Source organism: Anabrus simplex, chromosome 3 (assembly GCF_040414725.1).
Source record: "Anabrus simplex isolate iqAnaSimp1 chromosome 3, ASM4041472v1, whole genome shotgun sequence".
Lineage (NCBI taxonomy): Eukaryota > Metazoa > Arthropoda > Insecta > Orthoptera > Tettigoniidae > Anabrus > Anabrus simplex.
The window spans coordinates 434,293,869-434,315,131 of record NC_090267.1 but is presented as its reverse complement, the minus strand read 5'-3'; the positions used below and the strand labels follow the sequence as shown (position 1 = coordinate 434,315,131).

At 39.5% G+C, this 21,263-nt stretch overlaps 1 protein-coding gene across 1 annotated transcript in view; it reads left to right on the top strand.

Moving 5' to 3' along the window:
- Nmdar1 (NMDA receptor 1) overlaps positions 1 to 21,263 on the top strand; it is a 98,786-nt gene that overhangs the window by 63,226 nt on the left and 14,297 nt on the right. Inside the window, exons 16-17 of the mRNA XM_068226863.1 lie at positions 7,091 to 7,263; positions 16,360 to 16,613. Of these exons, the coding sequence (XP_068082964.1) occupies positions 7,091 to 7,263; positions 16,360 to 16,613 (427 nt within the window). The remainder of the gene's footprint in view (positions 1 to 7,090; positions 7,264 to 16,359; positions 16,614 to 21,263) is intronic.

Sequence of the window (21,263 nt, the reverse complement as noted above, 5' to 3'; positions counted from 1 at the left end):
ACTTCATTTGAATTTTGTGTTATAGTGCAGTTTCTTGATTATCTTACATGGGATGTTTAAAATGCCCACCTGTAAGCTTCTTCTCATCTTCTCCTTATGTAACAGACACACTCAGTAACGCCTGCTGTTGTACATATTGTTGAACAGGCCTCCACAATTCTTTCGTGCACACAATTTGTGGATGTTAATCCTTTGAGTGTTGGCTGAAATTGCATAGCTCTATGCTATAAGTTCCAAGCCCATTTCCCTAAATTTATTATTATATTGCCCAACGACAAAGAAGTACCTTAACAACAATAATGGATATACTGTAGATACAGTAGATAATGAGATTGTATGAGGTTAAGTGTAGGCATAAGGGTGAGGCACGTCAAACATTTATAATGTATTGGATAAACGTTCACGTAATTCCTTTTTAGCAGCTACCCAGCATGACAGTCCTCATTTAATATTCCAAAAATCTGAACATAATTAATGACAAATAAGTAGATTTTCTTCCATCAGCAAGCAGCTAGGCTATGAGGTTAGATTGAAAGGATTCATACAGATCTTGGAACATCATCTGTATGTTCTTTAAGTGAAGGAAATAACTCTTCTACTGCTCTTCCCACACCTATGGGGTCGTGGATCAAAATGGTGTCCCCACATGTGGATTTGGCCCTGTTTTACGGCCGGATGCCCTTCCTGACACCAACCTTATATGGAAGGATGTAATCACTATTGTGTGTTTCTGTGGTGGTTAGAAGTGTAGTGTGTTGTCTGAATCTGAAGAGGAAAGTGTTGGAACAAACACAAACACCCAGTTCCCGAACCAGAAAAATTAATCAAACACAATTAAGATCCCTGACCCAGCCGGAAATTGAACCCGGGACTCTCTGAACCGAAGGCCTCAATGCTGACCATTCAGCTAGTGAGTCAGACAAAGGAAATATCTCTAATCTGGATAATTATTAATTTGTGGAGAGAACTATAGCCTAATATTTGTTATTAATTTTTTTTTTATGTTCATCATTACTGATGTTCATGATGGCATCATTGTAATACAGGAGAGAATTTCTGTACTATTCTTTGTCTTGTGGCAGTCTGGGCAGAAAGAAAAAATTCAAAGAAGTTGAATTGTTTCTTCTGAATCTTTTAGGGAAGGAGGGGATCCTAAAATTTGCATTTAATGGAATATTTCACAACTATCCTCTAATTAAAAATAAAACAATAATTTGCAGAAATGCAATATTTCACTTATCTGACTGTGTTTTAGAATATGTAAAGAAATTAGCCAAGCAGACCTACTATTGTATGAAAGAACTCAGCTTTGATAAATACAATTTACTAGCTACAAGAAGTGAATGAAACAATGCATTATATCACATTTCAACATACACCACACTCAAAATCTTTTAAAATTCACATTTATGCCCTGAGATACAGTCTGAATGTAAATATTTCCAGCAATGCTTACACACACACCCCCTGCGGGTGGGGGACGCGCATGCAGAATACACCCACGGTATCCCCTGCCTGTCGTAAGAGGTGACTAAAAGGGGCCCAAGGGGCTCTCAACTTGGGAGTGTGGATTGGCAACCACGGGGTCTTAGCTGAGTCTTGGCATTGCTTCCACTTATTTGTGCCAGGCTCCTCACTTTCGTCTATCCTGTCTGACCTCCCTTGATCAACTCTTGTTCTTTTTCCGACCCCGACGGTATTAGAGCATTCGAGGCCTAGAGAGTCTTTCATTTTCATGCCCTTCGTGGCCCTTGCCTTTCACCGTCCGTTACTTCATTTTTCGAAGTGACGGATTCCTTCTTTCTTCTTCCTTTTTCTCTACCCCCAGTGGGTGGGGTACATAGACAAAAAATACACCCATGGTACCCCCTGCCTGTCGTGAGAGGCGACTAAAAGGGGCGACCAAGGGATGATTGAATTAGAACCATGAAACTCCTTTTGATTCCTACCATCACGCGGGGAACACCATGGGTTGCCTGTACTTGCGAGTAGTACCACTATATTAGGTACAAAATAGGTTTGTGATTAGTAGCAGCAGAGAGCGGTTCACTGTAGGTTTCCAGTACCTGTGAGTCGTACCCACGTCAGCAACACCACGGGTCTGGCTGTTGCCTGTGATTAGTACCACTATATGAGTGGCGCCGTGGGTTTGCGTTGCCTGCACTTAGTACCCAATATGTGAGGAACACCATGGGATTACCCTCGCCCGTGATTAGTACACCTAAGTGAGGAACCCCATCGATTTGCATTGCCTATGTGTGGCGCCATTATGTGAGAAACACCATAGGTCTGTGTTACCTGTACAATGTCCAATACTTGTGAGTAGTACCATCATATGTGGAACACCGTGAGTCTATGCTACTTTTGATTAGTACCCCAACATGACAAATACCATGGTTCTACTTTACTAGCGATAAGTACTATTGTGAGGGGCCATTGACCTGTATTTTGTACTCCTTTAGACAACAAGTATCCTCGATTCAGGATTGTGTTTTTGAAGTGGTCTCTTGGTCAGTAATACTAATTTTTATGGTAGTTTTTGGGTAGGATCCACTGATTGTTTTAAATTCATGTCCATCCATTCATTCTTCATGCCATTTTTTATTTTGGTCAGTGGATGATTATGAACTTTTAATTTGTCATTTCATTTCGTACCATCAGGAGCCAATGACCTAGATGTTAGGCCCCTTAAAATAACAAGCATCATCATCATCATCATCATCAGCTTACACACACACACAGTAACAGAATGTTTCTCAGGTTTCTAATTAGAACAAACCTACACAGTCTTGTTTGCCTGTTGGAAAGTTTTATAATGCCAAATGATGACAGTGAAGAACTTGCAGTTGATATATGAGAAACATTGCTACAATTATTTTCCCTCTTTACACCAAACTGTTTCTTGTTTTTCTAGCCAGCAGTAAAACTGGACAACGCCACGTTGCATGTCGTTCAGCTGTCATTCCTTCCAAAATGTATATTTTATGTAACTACCTCAAGACACTTCTACACGACTAAATTAGAAATTTCTATTTTCTTGGTATTAAAAAAAACATACCATTGGTGCCATATTCTTGCAAATACAGAAAGAACTATACTACCGGTTAGTGAAATGATGCATTGAATATATCATCTCTGGGCACTTCTCGCAATGTTTCCGAGCTTTGATATAATCATTGTTGGTATTCAAGGGGGGTTAACAAATCCCAATCAACATTACTCAGTTTATTCACAAAATGGAGCCTCTGTAGCTCAGGTGGCAGTGCACCGGCCTCTCATCGCTGGAAACCGTGGTTCAAATCCCGGTCATTCCATGTGAGATTTGTGCTGGACAAAGCAGAGGTGGGACAGGTTTTTCTCCGGGTACTCCGGTTTTCCCTGTCATCTTTCATTCCAGCAACACTCTCCACTATCTTTCCATTTCATCTGTCAGTCATTAACCATTGCCTCAGAGGAGTGTTACAGGCCTCAACAACTGGCGCAATTCCTATCTTCGCCGCAAGTTCGGGGTTTCATTCACCCCATCCCTGACCCGGTCATTGACTTAAATATAAGTTAACACGTATAGAAGGAATGGGTATTAGCTAGAGGCACAGTAACATCCAAATTTGCATGGATCTGTAAGCTGTTCAGGCTGGACAATCAACTTATGAACTCGGTGGCCTTGGTAGCTGTTAAGGGTTCTGTTGCTGTTTAGAGGAATCATTTATATAACTATTATGACTGACATAATAGAAATCTAATTTACCATCTGGTAATAAGGTATACTGTAACTTGTGTTCTACTGGGCAGCCTCTATCTAGGGAAGCCTGAATAACATTTGCTGTTAATAATAAAAATAAATTACATTAATCAAATAAATTTTTTTTAACGTTCTATGTCCCACTAACTACTTTTATGGTTATCGAAGAATCCAAGATGCCAGAATTTTGTCCTGGAGTAGTTCTTTTATGTATCAGTAAATATATCAACACAAGGTTGGTGTATTGAGCACCTTCTAATACACTTGACTGAGACAAGATCAAATGCACAACTTGAACTCAGAAGGTCAGCTCTCGTCCATAGTTAGTTATATACTCCACACATGTAGTTCATGTTGAACCTTTAAATTGCAGCAAATGATATTGCATTTTACAATATTTGGGAGTCTGATGTTTCAGAAACGATAAATTTCCAGACCCATGTTTATATAACTTTCTTTTCTTGTCTACAAGTGAAGAATCCAACCCTGAAATTCTGTCAGATATTTTTGTTTCACTTTATGTAACTTCCACTCCAGTCACCCGGGTGTGGTTAACAAGCCTCCTCCACTCCTTTCTTTCCTTCCACTTTTCCTGCTCCATTATTTCCACCACATCCAATCCAGCTTCTCTAGTGTCCTTCCAAATCTGATCCATCCACCTTCTTCTCGGTCTTCCAACTGGTCTTCTTTCACTTAACTTCTCTTTCCAATTCCCTTCTTGCTACCCGTTCCTTTCCCATTCTATTTTTAGCTCTTCTCTGATTTTAATATTTTTAATTCTGTCTCTTCTTATGTAATATATGATTACACAATTAAAGTATTCAAATCAAAAGCTTGAGATGTCAAGACTGGAATAGTTATAGGTTAGATTGTGACAAATTTGTGTAGAAAATTTTAAAATTCTCTCACTTGTTCTTAAAGCATTCCATATTAATCTCAACACCAGCAAAAGCAAACTAAATGATCACCAGTAAAAGTCAGAAAACAGCCTCAAACATCAAAACTGGGAAGAATAATGCAAATTCACAAGTTCTGTTATCCTCCCATGATCACTAATGGCAAAAGATGTCGCAGCCTACGGAAATTATAGTGAGCTGCAAAGTCTAAAAGGGCATTTTTAGAGAAGAAATGCTTTCTCCTGTCTTCCTTGTTTTCTACCACTTGCTTGTATGTTCTTTTTTCCCCTCTTCCTATGTCTATCCAACTTTCTAGTTATCCTTACACAAATGTATTAATTGGGGCTTGCTCTTTTATCTTCCATCCTTAAATTTTATCATAATTTTTGGTAAATAATTTTTTTTAATTGAAATTTTTTGAGTGTGGAAGCCTCTCTCTTTCTTCCTCATGACGAATATAATAACAAGTGTGAGGACTCCTCGAGTTCAAACCAGGCAGTGCTCGAGTGGGCAAGCTCCACAGTACCGATCACCAAGTCTTAGGAATGATGCCAGGAAAAACGTATTACTTCATAACTGTCAAGTATATACACTGTCTTTCAAAAAACAATGAGAGATTACAATTAAAATACTGCAGTAGGGTACAATGGAAAAAATCACATGGAAGTAAAAGCTATGGCCTTCATCACATGTTGCAGAAAGCACAAGTTACTGGAGTGTACATATACAGATAAATAGTACATAATTCCCAGCATATTAAAACAAACACCCATGAACTATTTAAAGGTAATACTCTACTTACCAATTCAATTTGTCAGTTACTCGAGCTTTGAAAGCTTGCGTGAAGATTTGGCGGCAAATTAGGGAAAATGTGAAGCACTGCTCCTGGACATAATTTCCATCTCAGATAAGAGATATCCACTTTTTAACCATTCACTATAAAATTATCTGATTTTACTATCAAATCACCACAGAAATGAAAATAATGAATTCTGTTATTAGGCGTTAACTCAGTATCCTCCTGTAGAATTGCTCTGGCCCATTTTTCAAACTGATTTCTATTCTTCGGTAGTGAAAAAATAGCATATCATTAACTGCTGTACCATAGCCTGACTTACAGTCCAGTACAAAACAGTACGACATGCTGAACTATTAAATTAATCAAACCACAGAAGATACATGCTTGAAGTACACAACACACAATGAACTGAGTTCAGGAACTGAAAGCAAAGAAAATTCATCTTATTCACTGAAATATCTTGTACAGTAACATCTCCCAAAATCTTCTATACCAGCTTGCCCGAAGTACTGGAGCACGTGTTGGATATAATCACTTGCAGTGCTTGCAGTGGCGGGACCACGAACTACCATGCTTTAATGGGTGAGTCCTCACACTTGGTCTTATATTCGTCATGAATATCTCATAACTTCATTAGGTAAAGCTTTTTCATTTCTGGCAGCATTTATTATACTGCACGAGTGATCAGTAAATATTGGACATATTCACTGCTTATGAAGTTGGCGCTGAATTCTCGGGGTATTGCGCCTGCCTCTTACTCAAAGGTTCCAGGTTTGATTCCTGGCCAGGTCAGGGACCTTTTACCTCATTCTGAGGGCTGGATCAAGGTCCACTCTGCTTATGTAAGAACAATTGAGGCTAACTGATGGTGAGATGATTGCCCTAGTTTAGAAAGCCAAGAATAACAGCCAAGAGAATTTATTGCACTGATCACTTGCCACTTTATAATATCCAGGCCGTTGGGCTAAGCAGCAGTCACTTGGTGGGCAGGGCTGTAATGCCATGAGGTTATAGCTGCCATTGTCATTTATTTGTATTGCACCAAGAAGAGCCTTGGCTCAGGTGCCTATATTGAAATGAAATAAATAAAAAAAATAGGTTTGGTTTGGTTTGGTTTGGTTTGGTTTGGTTTGGTTTGGTTTGGTTTGGTTTGGTTTGGTTTGGTTTGGTTTGGTTTGGTTTGGTTTGGTTTGGTTTGGTTTGGTTTGGTTTGGTTTGGTTTGGTTTGGTTTGGTTTGGTTTGGTTTGGTTTGGTTTGGTTTGGTTTGGTTTGGTTTGGTTTGGTTTGGTTTGGTTTGGTTTGGTTTGGTTTGGTTTGGTTTGGTTTGGTTTGGTTTGGTTTGGTTTGGTTTGGTTTGGTTTGGTTTGGTTTGGTTTGGTTTGGTTTGGTTTGGTTTGGTTTGGTTTGGTTTGGTTTGGTTTGGTTTGGTTTGGTTTGGTTTGGTTTGGTTTGGTTTGGTTTGGTTTGGTTTGGTTTGGTTTGGTTTGGTTTGGTTTGGTTTGGTTTGGTTTGGTTTGGTTTTCATTGCTTCTGATAATTTATTGTTGAAAAGTGATATTACCATGCATAAAATATGTTGTCATACATGTTTCTTTTGGTTTAATGGAGAAATATGTAACATCTGAATATAAAATTTATGCTTCTTATTCCAGAAAGTTGATGGCTTTCATATGGGACAGTTCCCGACTAGAATTTGAAGCAGCCCAAGACTGCGAGCTGGTTACTGCTGGAGAGCTCTTTGGAAGATCTGGTTATGGTATTGGTCTGAAGAAAGGGTCTCCATGGGCTGACTTGGTGACTTTGGCCATTCTTGACTTCCACGAAAGTAAGTGCTTTCTAAAGAAATAATTCAAAACTGTATTGCAAAATATTCTAGCTTTAAAAATGATATTACTGAGTGAGGTGGCCATGTGGTTAGGGTCATGTAGCAGTGAACTTGCATTTGGGAGATGGTGGGTTCAAATTCCACCTTAATTAAGACCACGGCTGCTACCTTCCCAATCCTAGTCCTCCCCATTCCTGCTTTGCTGAAAACCCTCAATGTGTTCAACCATTAGCAAAAGAAAAATTAATTTGGCATTAAGAATGACAAAATTTGCCTTTTCTTTTAAATTTTAAAGTGTCCTCAAATATTCAATTTTGTTTACTTTGTAAGCCACTCTTAGTGAAAATATGATTAAACAAATTGCTTTACTTCAGTGTTAATAACTGTTCCATTCTCTAAAAAAATATGTTATTTCTGACTCCTGTAAGACACCATTCATCTTGGTGACATTTTACAGTAGCTTCCCAGTGAGAATGTTTGTGGCTTCAATCCTTGTTAAAGGGAAGGTAGTTTAGAACTTACTTCACTTCACAAGCACTGCTCCTGATTGTCTCAGCTAGTTGACCAAACACTACAGATCTGTGTTTCAAGACCATCTTTCACCCTGGCAGAGGAAGCAGTATTCTTATTTTATGCTGTCTACAGTTGAAGAGAATGAAGTGTAGACCACTTTATTTTTGTATTGGTAAAACAGGAAAATTGACTGAATTCTTAAGAAAATATTTGTGTGTGAATGGTAATAATTCAATCAAGACGGTGCAGTTCCTTTGAAAGCCATACAAACTCTACCAATGACCTACATTTCAGTCAACTCATAATGACATTACAATAATAATAATAATAATAATAATAATAATCAGAGGCAAATCAAAATGATCAGTATATCTATGTGTAAATACTGCCAGAGGAACTGAGCATTTAATATGGTACATTTTATGATGGTGTGCATGAGAGAATCAGTATACTTTGGATAACCCATGAAGTTGATCCTTAAATCAATCAACATATTACAGTAAAAAAAGAGCATGAATTTATGGTAGGTGTAGAGGCTAGAGCCTGGTCTATAAAGCCAAGAACAATGGCCGAGAGGATTTGTCGCCCTGACCACGCATCATCTGGTAATCTGCAGGTCTTTGGATCGAGCATTGGTTGCTTAGAAGACCAAGGGGATGTTGTGTCATGGGGTTTGTTTGGTAGGGACTAGAGGCATACCGCTACATACCAGATATAAAGAAGCTAGTATGGTATGGAAACATTTTGAGTCTCATGTTACCAAAGATAGTAAAAACTATTTTTAAAATTGGCATAGTGCAGAGATGCCAACTATTACGATTCAGTCGTAATAATTACGAATTACCCATCATAATTACGCCTTTATGAATCACACACCACAAATTATGATTTTTTGTTGATTTTTAAATCTAAGTGTATGAAGTGTTCAGAAGGATACACAAGGTGGCTTGAATTCTTAGAATATTATTTTCGGATTTCTCAGTAATAATTTATACCTCTTTCCTGTCCCTCGTTTAAGAATATTTTGAGTTTTCATGTGCCGAACGCAGTGTGTGCTTCCAGTACCAGAAATATAGGCACCTGTGAAGTGCTATATTTTGCAGATTGTTGTCTGTGTTCATCACACGATCAGACTTCCCTGCAAGTATGCAAGTTCCTTTGTCTTTGTTTTGGCGGTAAAGTGGTGACAAACTCCGTTTAATTGTGAATACTGTGTGCCTGAATGTTGAAGTATTATTTGCGATTTTGATCGCCAAATTTACATATATTGCTCTTCTAGGATATATGCTAATCGTGTGTCACGAAATGCAAAAGGTTTGAAATAATGAAGCGATTTCTTGTGCAGGAAAATACGTGTGCTTACGTTACCGTGACTAATGACGCTAGTAATAAACCAAATATATTTGAAAATTTTAGGGTGGTATACTCGAAACAATGACCCTGTTTACTGCGTTCCTCAAAATCTCATTCACACGTGTTTTGTAGTGCGTGTAGCCGTAATTTTTCACATGCGCATGATGAGGAAGAACAAGACTGAATTTCGTGCTAATATGAACTGCGAACTGTAAGTGCTCTGTTTGTGCAGAGGATGCACATGATATGGAAAGAAAAAGCATGTCACCAGTGTACGTTTACCATACTACAAGCTTTCAATGATACGTAAGTTAGTAAGGTCACAACAACAACAAAAATTCTACGACCGCCGCCCCCGCGCCCTCCCCCCCCCCACCCCCGTGCCCTAACGGCTGCATTACGAATTACCTTTCTTGAAAGTTGGCATGTCTGCATAGTGTTAATATTCAGGGATGTGCATGGTATAGTGCTCAGTAAGTTTTTCCTTCAAGCGGAATAACTGTGAACAATGCAGCCTCCATCTACACTGTGGCATAGTTATATCGAGCCATTTGACAAATTCTGTAATAGAGATCCTGCTCCATGGTAATTCTTGTACCCTGTCGCTAAGAAAATTGTGAATTGTGAAATTTAACTGAGAGAGGAGATGCTCCAGTGGCTATCTTATGGCTGGACCTGACTTGGTTAAATTTTCATCTGTGTGGTTCAATTAAAAAATTTCTGTATAACCAATGTTTTGATTCAGATGAAGAAATAAAATTGGTCAGGCACAGCTGACTAAATGCCCTGAAAACAGAATATCTTGAACAAGGTACCATAAATCTGGTTCAATATGGGAAAAACACTTTCAGGGAATGGGTTTTCATGTTGCAATTAGCAAAGACATGTGGCTTCTTGGGGCATATTTCTGGTTTTGCCTACCGATAGTTGTTAGAAAATATGCGTACATTTTTAAATATTTCTAGTATTCATTGCAAGGTATATGACTAAAAGTTCATTCCATACTTCTGATTTTTTCCTAGCTATTAGAAAATATATGTACTTACTTACTTACTTACTTACTTAAGTCAGATAGATAGATAGATAAGAAATGGGTGAGCCCTGTCTTCGCAGAGCTCCACGCGTAGGTCTATGAAGACCCTTTGTGCCCCTTAAACAGGTTTGCCTAGTCCAGCCCTAGTGTTCCTATAAAGGATACCAGTGTCCGGATATTGGCATTCCTGATGTCTTCCAGGCTCACAAAATGTGAGCCAAGGTATTGATGTCTGGTGCAAGAGCCTCGCACTGACATAACACATGCGCGGAGGTCTCCTCCTCCTTATCGCATCTTCTACATATCGGATCCTGGGTGATTTTCATGATGTGTAGGTGTCTCTGTAAGGTATTGTGGCCTGTTAACAGTCCAACTACCATTCTCATTCTGGTCCTATTCAAATTCATTAGGACCTTTTTATAACTTTGGCTAGGCCCTTTGATAAGTTCACGTGCCTGCCTTGCTATAGTTAACCTCTTCCAAATATCTAAGTGAGACTGGTTTGTCCTCTGGGATATAACCAGTCTCACGCTTCGGAGTGACACTCCCAGGAAGGGCTCTGGTCCTGTGAAAGAACCTTTTGAGCCTTGTTTCGCTAGTTTGTCAGCTTCTTCATTTCCACTGATACCTGTGTGCCCAGGGACCCATAATAGGGTAACTGAGCTAAATTCACACAGCTGATCTAACATCCTTTGGCATTGCCATACCAGTTTTGATGTTGTTTTAAATGCACATAGTGCTTTTAGCGCTGCCTGGCTATCACTGCAAATAGTGATGCGCCTTCTGTGTCCAGGCATATTCCATATATATACGGCACAGGCTAATATTGCATATACTTCGGCCAGGAAAACAGTAGCATATTTACCCATAGGAAGGGAGAGCCTTGTCATAGGCCCCCAGACCCCAGCGCCTGTGCCCGTCTCTGTCCGCGAGCCATCTGTGTACCATGTACAGCCCCCAGACTTAAGATGGGCCCCAGCATCCGCGGCCCACTCCTCCCTTGTGGGTATCACCACTGTAAATTTATAATTCAAATTAAAGCTAGGCTTCATCAGATCCCCGATCATCATTGTCATAGGGCAAGTCTGGTGGAGCCTTATAAGAATAGAGGCATGACCTCTATTCGGGTTTTTGAAGGACCATCCTCCGAGTGACCAGAGGCGATAGGCTCTCATTCCCGCTATTACCTTAACATATAAATGTAAGGGGGGAAAACCTAGGATGGCCTCCATTGCACATAATGGTGTAGTATCCAGTGCCCCTGTTATTCCTAGACACGCAAGTCTTTGGACACTGTTTAACTTGGTGGTCACAGTTTTACTCTCCGAACCTGGCCACCAGACTAAAGATGCATAGGTGATCATGGGCCGTACAATAGAGATATAGAGCCACTGGACCACCTTAGGTCTTAGGCCCCAAGTCTTCCCGACGGCCCTGTGACAGGCCCACATAATCTTGCGAGCCTTATCCACCTTATGATCTATATGTTTCTTCCAACTCAGTCTTGCCTCAAGGATTACCCCTAGATACTTAACTGAGGTTGCCTTAACTAATTTTTTCCCAAATAGGAAAGGCTCTGACAGTGCGTCTAGCCTCCTCCTCCTGGTAAATACCACGAGCTCTGTCTTATCGGGATTAACCGACAAGTCTGTCTCGTGGCACCATCTTTCCACCCTACGTAAAGAGCTCTGTACAAGCTCAGAAACCGTGCTGGGGAAATTTCCTACCGCCATCAGGCTTATGTCATCTGCATAGCCTTGGGCATATATTCCTCCAACATTTAACCTGGTAAGTAGTTCATCCACTACCAGACACCATAATGTTGGTGATAATACTCCTCCCTGTGGACACCCCCTGTCTATATTAGCTCTCAACATTACAGCGTTGAGGGTAAACAGAACTTGACGGCCCTGCAGTGAGGCCATAGTCCATTTTATGAGCATACTGCTCACTCCTCTTCTCTCTAGACTACGTTCTATGGAGCCCAAAGATGTATAGTTAAAGGCCCCTTCTATATCTAGGAATACAACCATAGCAAGTTGTTGCTGATCCAAGGCACTCTCCAGCCTAGAAACTAGCTGGTGTAGTGCCGTCTCAACTGACTTCCCTGGTTGATATGAATGTTGATAAGAATGCAGGGGAAAGTCCCTTAATACTTTCTCCCTGATATGTCTATCCACCAGTCTTTCCAAGGTCTTAAGTAGAAAAGACGTTAGACTAATGGGTCTATAATCCTTAGGTCTAGTATATGAAGACCTTCCGGGTTTAGGTATATACACCACCTTCGCCTGACGCCACAAGGAGTACACGTACCCCATAGTGAGACAGGCTCTAAAGATTCTGACCAGGTATGGTATAAGGACCCCCCTCCCCCCCCGCTTCCTGAAGAAGTGCCGGAAAGATCCCATCCACCCACCCCTGGGCTTTTGTAAGGGGCAAAGGATTCTAATGCCCACTTAACCCTTCTCGGGGTAACAATCTCTGCGGCTTCCTTCCAGCCACTTTTATCGGGTCTGAAGGATCCGCTCGATTCTGCCTCACTATTCGTGACTACCGAACCTGGAAAGTGGGCATCAAGCAGTAAGTTCTGGGTCTTCCTCTCTGTGGATGTGTGTCCACCCGAAGGCGACTCCAGTGAACCCAGCCTTGCCCTTCTATCCAAGGTTAAGGTTAAAATTTTATGAAGTCTTGCGGCTTCATGTTGACTTTCAATGGATTCACAAAACTCTCTCTGTGGATGTGTGTCCACCCGAAGGCGACTCCAGTGAACCCAGCCTTGCCCTTCTATCCAAGGTTAAAATTTTATGAAGTCTTGCGGCTTCATGTTGACTTTCAATGGATTCACAAAACTGTCTCCAAGATTTCCTAGAAGCCTTTTTGACTTCTGACTTATACCTTCTTTGTGATTCTTTGTAAGAATCTAGGCTTTCTTGATCCTGAAGTTCCCTGTATTTATTCCAGAGCCTTTGTGTATTTCTGCTCTGGTGTTCAAGATAACTATTCCACTTGAAGCTTCCTGTTACTCTTTTTGCCTTAACAATAGGGCAGTTTAGTTCATAAGAGATAACCAGTGTCCGTGTGAGAAAACTCACACTTAGCTCCAGCTCCTCTTTGTTTTTAATTATATTTGAGTGTCCTCCCTCCAGTCCCCTCCTCACGTCCTCCCTAAAAGACATCCAATCGGTTCGTCTAGGGTTTCTGTAAGATGGGATCTCAAGGGAGCCCTCTATATAAAACACAATGTGTCTATGATCTGACAAGGAAGGCTCCAAAGAAACCTTCCAGTCTTTAAATTCCTGTATGATTCCCATGGAACCCAGGGTAAGATCTATGATCCCCTCACTCCTATTATTAATGAAGGTAGGGGTATCACCAATGTTCCTGATCTCAAGATCAGTTGTACATAGAAATTCTATGAGGTGCTCTCCCCTTCGGTTTGTATATTTGCTTCCCCAAATGCTGTGATGAGCATTGGCGTCACATCCTACAATGAGATGTAATCCTTGTTTCCTACAGTATATCACCAGTCTCTTGAACTCCTCCGGTGGGGGTGGAGATTCAGAGTCTCCTGGGAAATATGCAGAGCAGACAACCAAGTCTTTTGGTTGTCCGCCCTCTTCATATCTCACTAGGACTGCTACCAGGTCTCTAGTAATGAAGCCTGGTATAGCCCAGGCATTGTGATCTTTAACTAGTATACATGCTCTAGGCTTCTCCTCTGCTATTCCACTGAATAAAGTGAAACCTGCACATTTTAGTCCCATGATATGCCCCTGTCTAAGCCAGGGTTCTTGTATCAGGGCGACCGAAAACCTGCCCTTCTGGATACTTCTAATAAGTACCCTAGAGGCCGCTATACAATGTTGTATATTTGCTTGTATGAAAGTAATCATTCTTACCTTCATGCAATACTTTACCTTATGCGGTCTCCGGAACGTGCTGCTCCATATCCCGCAATGAGTCTTGAGGCTTGGCTGGCCCAGGTTCCTGTCTGGGCTCCTGCTCTTCGCCCCTGTTAGTCTCGGTATTTTCTGTGGTGGGGTTGGTCCTTTGCTTGTCACGCTTGCCCTACACCAAGGTGAAGGTAGCCACATGCACCCCGCAGAAGATCTTCTTCCCCACCACTTTCTCCACGTCTCTGGAGTCCATACTAACCACAAGTCGGACACCTCTCTTCTCCTCCTTGGGGTCATAGACCCTCCAGCTGGTGGGATTTAAGCCATGGTTCTGGCGTGCCATTGTTATTGTCCTTTGGTTGTCCTGGTATCCAGACCATGACTCTCTTGTAGGAAAGAAGTTTATCCATGCCCACAATTGTGAGCCTGACTCCTTCCCACGGTTGTATACCTGTAACAAGACTGGAAAGCCATGCTACAGTCTCGTCGTTCTCGGCTATGATGACGGCCGCACCTCTCGACAGATAGCAATCCAGGAACTGAGGCTTAATGGGCCCCTGCTCCGGAAGCTCGTCTATCAGATTGGTGATAGCCTCTTCCACAGCTTGCACCTGTTTCTCGGTTAGCTGCTGGTCAGGATATCCTACAGGTACTATGGCCATCCTGATCCCAGCTTTAGCTATCCTGGCATATTCCACCTTGGGTTTTTGCGGGTCTGCAAATCTTCTTCTGGGGTTGCCCCCAACAGAAGTCGTTTCCCCACTGGCATCTTAGTGGGTGGGGTCCTCTGTGCCCTAGAAGCAGAGCCCTTTTCAGGGTCCTGCCTCTTGTTCCCATTGGATCCCCCCACAGTTGTTACTGTTGTGGTATTAGAAGGCCCCTCAGCTCCCGGAGTTAAGCCCTCTTTGGCCTGCTCCCAGGCCTTTAAGGCCTTCTTATATCTCCTCTTCTCAGCGCCAGAGCGCTGTTTCTTCTTCTTCTTCTTCTTGACCTGTAGATTGCCCACCTCTTGAGTGAGCCCTCTAACTGTCGAAGATGAACTATCCGAGGGTATCTCCGAAGAGTCCCCTTCGGTTGTTGTTGTAGTGTTTCTCTCGGAGGCCCCAGAAGGGCTCTCCAGTTTATGGATGGCTACCGTATTCATTAAAGTCCCACGAGTAGCTAGGGAAATAAATGTCCGCCCAGGCAGAGCCCCGCATACCTGGGTAAGGCTACTTACTTTGAGAGGGCGCCAAGTATCTCGAAAGCTCCGTTCAAGACACATCTCCCATGTGCCATGCACCCCATCGGCATGGGTCGCATTACACCTTAGGGTTGGGCAGTGCTTTAGCTTCCTCCTCCTTGTATACTGAATGGTTACCCAATGGGGCTCCATTCGGCATCGCAAGAAAGGAGCTACTAGTCCCCCTCACCACGAAGAGGATCTTCAGTTGAAGAGGGTAACCAGGGTTAGCCCCCTACAATTGTAGAAGCACACACGAGGGGGTTAAGTCAGCGCTACAGTCCATGTATGTCCTTGGCCTTCTTAATCACCTGCCTCCATTCGTCATGGTCCTCGGCTTTCCTTCTCCAGCATTTAACTCCCATCTTTCTAAGATCATCCTCAACATCATCAATCCATCTCTTCCTGGGCCTTCCTCTCCTCCTTAGAAAATATATGTGAATTTTCAAATATTTCTAGTATTCATTGGGTTTTGAGAAAGTATAAATTGAATCTAAAATATTATAACATTTTAGACTGAGCAAGTTGGTTTTGTGGTTTGTATGGTGTAGCTGTAAGCATGCATGGTATAGTGCTTAGTAAATTTTTCCTTCAAGTGGAATAACTGTGAACAATTTAGCCTCCATCTACACTGTAGCATAGTTATATTGAGCCATTTGACAAATTCTATAATAGAGATCGTGCAAATATTAGACCATCAGTTGCCAAAAGGATAGTCTTCCATTGTTTTTCATTTTCACACCAGGCAAGTATTGGGGCTGTAGGTACCTTAGCCTAATTAAGGCCATGACTGCTACCTTCCCAGTCATAGCCCTTTCCCATCCTTCCATCACTGTGCTGGTGTATTGTTAAATCACTAGCAAAAAAAAAAAAAAGGAAGTTAAAAAATTCACTCATTTAATCTTTATAAGACACTGCTTGCCAGTCTTCACATATTTCAGATGTGAAATAGCAAATATAATATTTCAGTTACGTAAGAAGTAGAGAGTGAAAAGTATAGTTTTATCTTTTGAAACTGTATTTAGAATGATCCTGGGTTGTTTACATTCATAGTAAATTTTTAATATCTTTATTTTTAGGTGGCTTTATGGAAAGCTTGGATAATCGCTGGATTCTACAAGGCAATTTGCAGCAATGTGAGCAATTTGAGAAGACTCCAAACACACTGGGTCTGAAGAATATGGCTGGAGTATTCATTCTTGTAGCAGCAGGCATTGTAGGTGGAATTGGTCTCATCATTATTGAAATGGCATACAAGAAGCATCAGATACGCAAACAGAAACGCATGGAACTAGCGCGACATGCAGCAGACAAATGGCGAGGGGCCATTGAGGTAAAACGCAAGACACGCTGTCCTTTTTCTTCCGCCTCCCGCATCCATATTAGAAGCACGTGCATCGAGCCAAGCAAGTATTGACACACTATTCCCTCATCCTAAGTAGAGCATGCAAAACTTGCTACAAACAGTGATTCTTGAATTTTCAAAATAATTCATGCATACACTAAGCTTGTTCAGGAAGGACAAATGCAATATATATAAAATACGATAGCTAATCTCACTACTTATTGGTAAGTTGAGTATACAGGCCTATATCATATCCACCACTCTCCATAGTTCTAAGTGTTATGATTTTTATTTTTCAAAAACAAGACTGTATAATGTTATCTTAATTGTAACACAATGTACCTGAATTAATATATTCCTATTGTCATCACATTTCCACAAAGTTAAAATATTTGAATTAGCATGAAATTAAATTGGATTTCTTAAAAAGCTCAAAAGGTGACCTCAACTCTATGATTTGCAATATTCTTATTTCAATCACAATTTAATTAAGCATTAAAAATGGGCACCCATTAAGGGATGTTACTGGATAGAAGTGAAATCTGTGTAGTATACAAATGAAGAGAGTCATTTAAAATATTTATGCTCTATTGCACATTTCCTAATTAACTTAAAACAATGCACAAACAGCGTACTTTATACCTAAATCTTCCAATTTCAGTTTTTCTTTACAATTGTATCAATTTCTAGTGAGTATATCTTCCTCTCCTCTAATGAGAATCTAAGAAGTTTGATAGACAAATAATGTAGTGGCAGTAACCTTATCTTCATGAACATGATGTCATAATAATGTAGGTCCATTAGCATTTGTTTGCAAATATTTGAAACAGAGAAGAATAACTGAACAGGTGCCAAGATAAAAACAGTCTTCCTCCATTATATCCTACCATTCATTAATTTCAATACACCATGACTGTTATCTGGTATTTCAGATATGAACATAAAACAAAATGTATTTCTCCAAAAACATACATACATACATACATACATACATACATACATACATACATACATACATACATACATGCATGCATACATACATACATAATTATAGACCATTATATCTTTCAGCGATCAGTCTGCAAGCCTCTGTGCATTTACTAAATGTCACCACAATCCTCTATATAATTATATAAATTGAAACATATGTAATACTAACAGAATAATTATATTTTACTTTCATCAAAGTATCCTCCCTTGGATCCAATGACTGCCTCACGAACTTGAGGCATGCGGTCAGTCAGTTTTTATAGGTATTTTGAGTCTACCCTGCTTGCTGTATATACAAACTTCCCTGGTACGTCTGTCCACTTCATCCCAGACCATTTCAAATGGGATTACAATCAGGACTTTGGGATGGCCGGACCATACCTTTCACTACTTTCTGTTTTCCTTTGATACAATGTACTTCTTACAGAACGTTGACCAATGTTTTGGGTGATTATCCTGTTGTAAGTTGAACCCTTTCCCTATTAAGCGCAATCCTCATGGTATTGTGTGATACTGAAGTATGCGGTGGTAATTCTTTGATCCATACTTCTTTCTATTTTCACAATGTCTCCAACTCCACCTCCTGCAGAACACCCCCAAACCATAATAGAACCCCCATCATGTTTAATTGTAGGGAGATTGCACTGCCTATATTCTCCTGGTTCCTCCAAATCTCAAACTTCAATTAATCTGTGAATAACACTATCTTCCATTCTACATGTGCCCAATTATGATGTTTTCTAGCCCATTCGAGTCTCTTCTTTTTATTTATGGGCTTTGGAAGGTGTATTGAAATTAATAAATGGTAGAGTATATATATTATATTGTGTGTTTCCTGTACACCATAGTTATCTGTGAAGGCAGTGGAAAACCCAAAGGCTACAAATGTGGAGACAAGTAAATAAGTAGTTCGTAAGGCCTATGCCCTACACATTTGGCTACTATACAGTATAATTAATAATGATCCAGCCTACTTCATCCCAGGGTTGGTAGATCACAAAGATGTAAATAAGTGTAATTTTACACCACGGTCTTGGAGAACAGGGATTTATCAAGCCACTCAGTCCTTGATTCCCAGACTTCTACTTTCAGAATACTTCTTAAGAAGGTATCCACAAAGTCAAACCACTTGACTTTCAGTTTGTAAACATCTTCTGATGATGAATAAATCAATTAACCAATCAATCAATCAATGATCTGCATTTAGGACTATCTCCCAGATGGCAAATTCCCTATCAGTTGTTTACCTAGCTTTTTCTTAAACATTTTCAAAGAACTTGGAAATTTATCGGACATTTCCCTTGATAATTTATTCCAATTCCTTACTCTTTATCCTATAAATGAATATTTGCCCCAATTTTTCCCCTTGAATTCCAACTTTATCTTCAACTTCTTTTAAATGCTCTGGCCAAGCTTATTCATCTACCTATGTCATTTCATGCCAACTCCCCATTGACAGCTCGAAACATACTACATAATGTAAAAAAGTTTCAAACAAATTTATTAAAAACCACCATTCCAATATTCTACAATAACTAGTTTTGCTGTTAAGTCTTTGAAGAATAGTTTCTGTATTATCAGTATTTCAGAATGACCATTAAAGCCCTCCAATATTGGAATATTGGAATGGTGGTTTTTAATAAATTTGTTTGAAACTTTTTACATTCTGTACCCCAATACGGCTATCATAATGAGATTCAAACATGTAACATACTACATAGTCGAGCATCTCATCTCCTTACTCCCAAGTCTTCCCAATTCAAAGTTTGCAACATTTTTTTAAACACTAGTCCTTTGTCAGAAATCACCCAGAACAAATCAGCCTGCTTTCCTTTGAATTTTTTCCAGTTCTCATATCAAGTAGTCCTGGAACCATACTCTAACTGCGATCTTACCAGAAAATTATACACTCTCTCCTTGACTCTTGTTGTCTTACGTTCAGAACATTTCTTGCTTGTACTTATGTTCTTGATTTTCTGTTTTTCAGTTACATATTCTGCATTTCTGTTTTTTTTTAATTTCCAAAAACTTCAGGACAAAGTGATTGTATATTAGTCTATTATTTCATAAGCATTATTGTATATCATATTGAAGGTAAAAGTATCGTATGTCACGATAAATTATCACAAAGTTGACAACGCTGATACTTTTTCAACAAACGGTAAAGGATTCACGTCAGTGAAATGAAATTCTAGGAATGTTCAGAGACTTTTGAAGTATTATCAGAGAACCACAATAAAGGAAACTATCTTTGTACCTTTTTAATTCATCACTGAAAATACGACGTAAAGCAAATAGCAAAAAAATAAAATAAAATATGAGCATTGAAAATACAGATTCAGTAATGTGAAAACTTCTGTAATTGTAACCACTTAACATGTTTCAGAATTACCTTATACACTTTCATTGATGGATATTTGAAACCCCAACCCTAGTTTGGGAGACTCTGTAGTTGAAATTTTCTTCGGCACATGCCTGTTGGATGATACTTTTACTTGTCACTGTATATTAGTATATAGCATTAGTAACCATGCAATAAATATGATTCATAATTTAATCATCCCATATTCCACTAAAATTGGAGGTCCCATTTCTATGATTATGATATCTACAGTAGTGTACACTACAAGCTGGCTTGTTTTGATCTTGCACCTCTAGAACAAACATATACGATTATTTTCTCCAGTAAAGTAAAAATAAACAAAAATTAACATGTTAGCTGCCATGGTGGTCCAATTGGACCAGAAGTACAGGTACTTAAGAACTCCTACTGGGCTGGCAATGGCTGGTTGTTTGGTAATTACAAATAGACTAACTGCACACATTCTAGCGCAGTATTGATGAACCACAGTATCTCAAAACAGTCTGCGGTAAGCTAATGACATAATTATATCACTAAATTTTACACTATTGAGATTCTTCCACCGTTTTGATACTTTATTTTGCCTTTTGGCAAATTTTTTATTTATATGTCAACAGTACATGTTTCGTTCCCCATTTAGGAACATCCTCAGCTGTTATAGTGGCTTAGGTGAATGGTTAAGATTTTAAATACATAGATTTACAAATACATTGATTCACTTAAAAACTAAATACGAATTAAGATAGATGATATTAAAAACAATGTGGGGTTAGTGTGTTACTGGTATGAGAACAGATGATTACATGGTTGATTGACTTAAAACTATGTCTATTCATTAGCATAGTTGTTCAAAAAAATTTTCACTTTCTTACATAAAAAGAAAAACTTTCAACAATTCGAACAATGTTATGAAGTTAAACATTTTTTAAAAATTTTTAATTGCGTACAGACTTTTTATGTAACAAAGTGAAAATTTTTTTGAACAATATTCTAATGAATAGACATAGTTTTAAGTCAATCAACCATGTAATCATCTGCTCTCATACGAGTAACATACTAACCCCACATTGTTTTTAATATCATCTATCTTAATTCGTATTTAGTTTTTAAGTGAATCAATGTATTTGTAAATCTATGTATTTAAAATCTTAATCATTCACCTAAGCCACTATAACAGCTGAGGATGTTCCTAAATGGGGAACGAAACATGTACTGTTGACATATAAATAAAAAATTTGCCAAAAGGCAAAATAAAGTATCAAAACAGTGGAAGAATCCCAATAGTG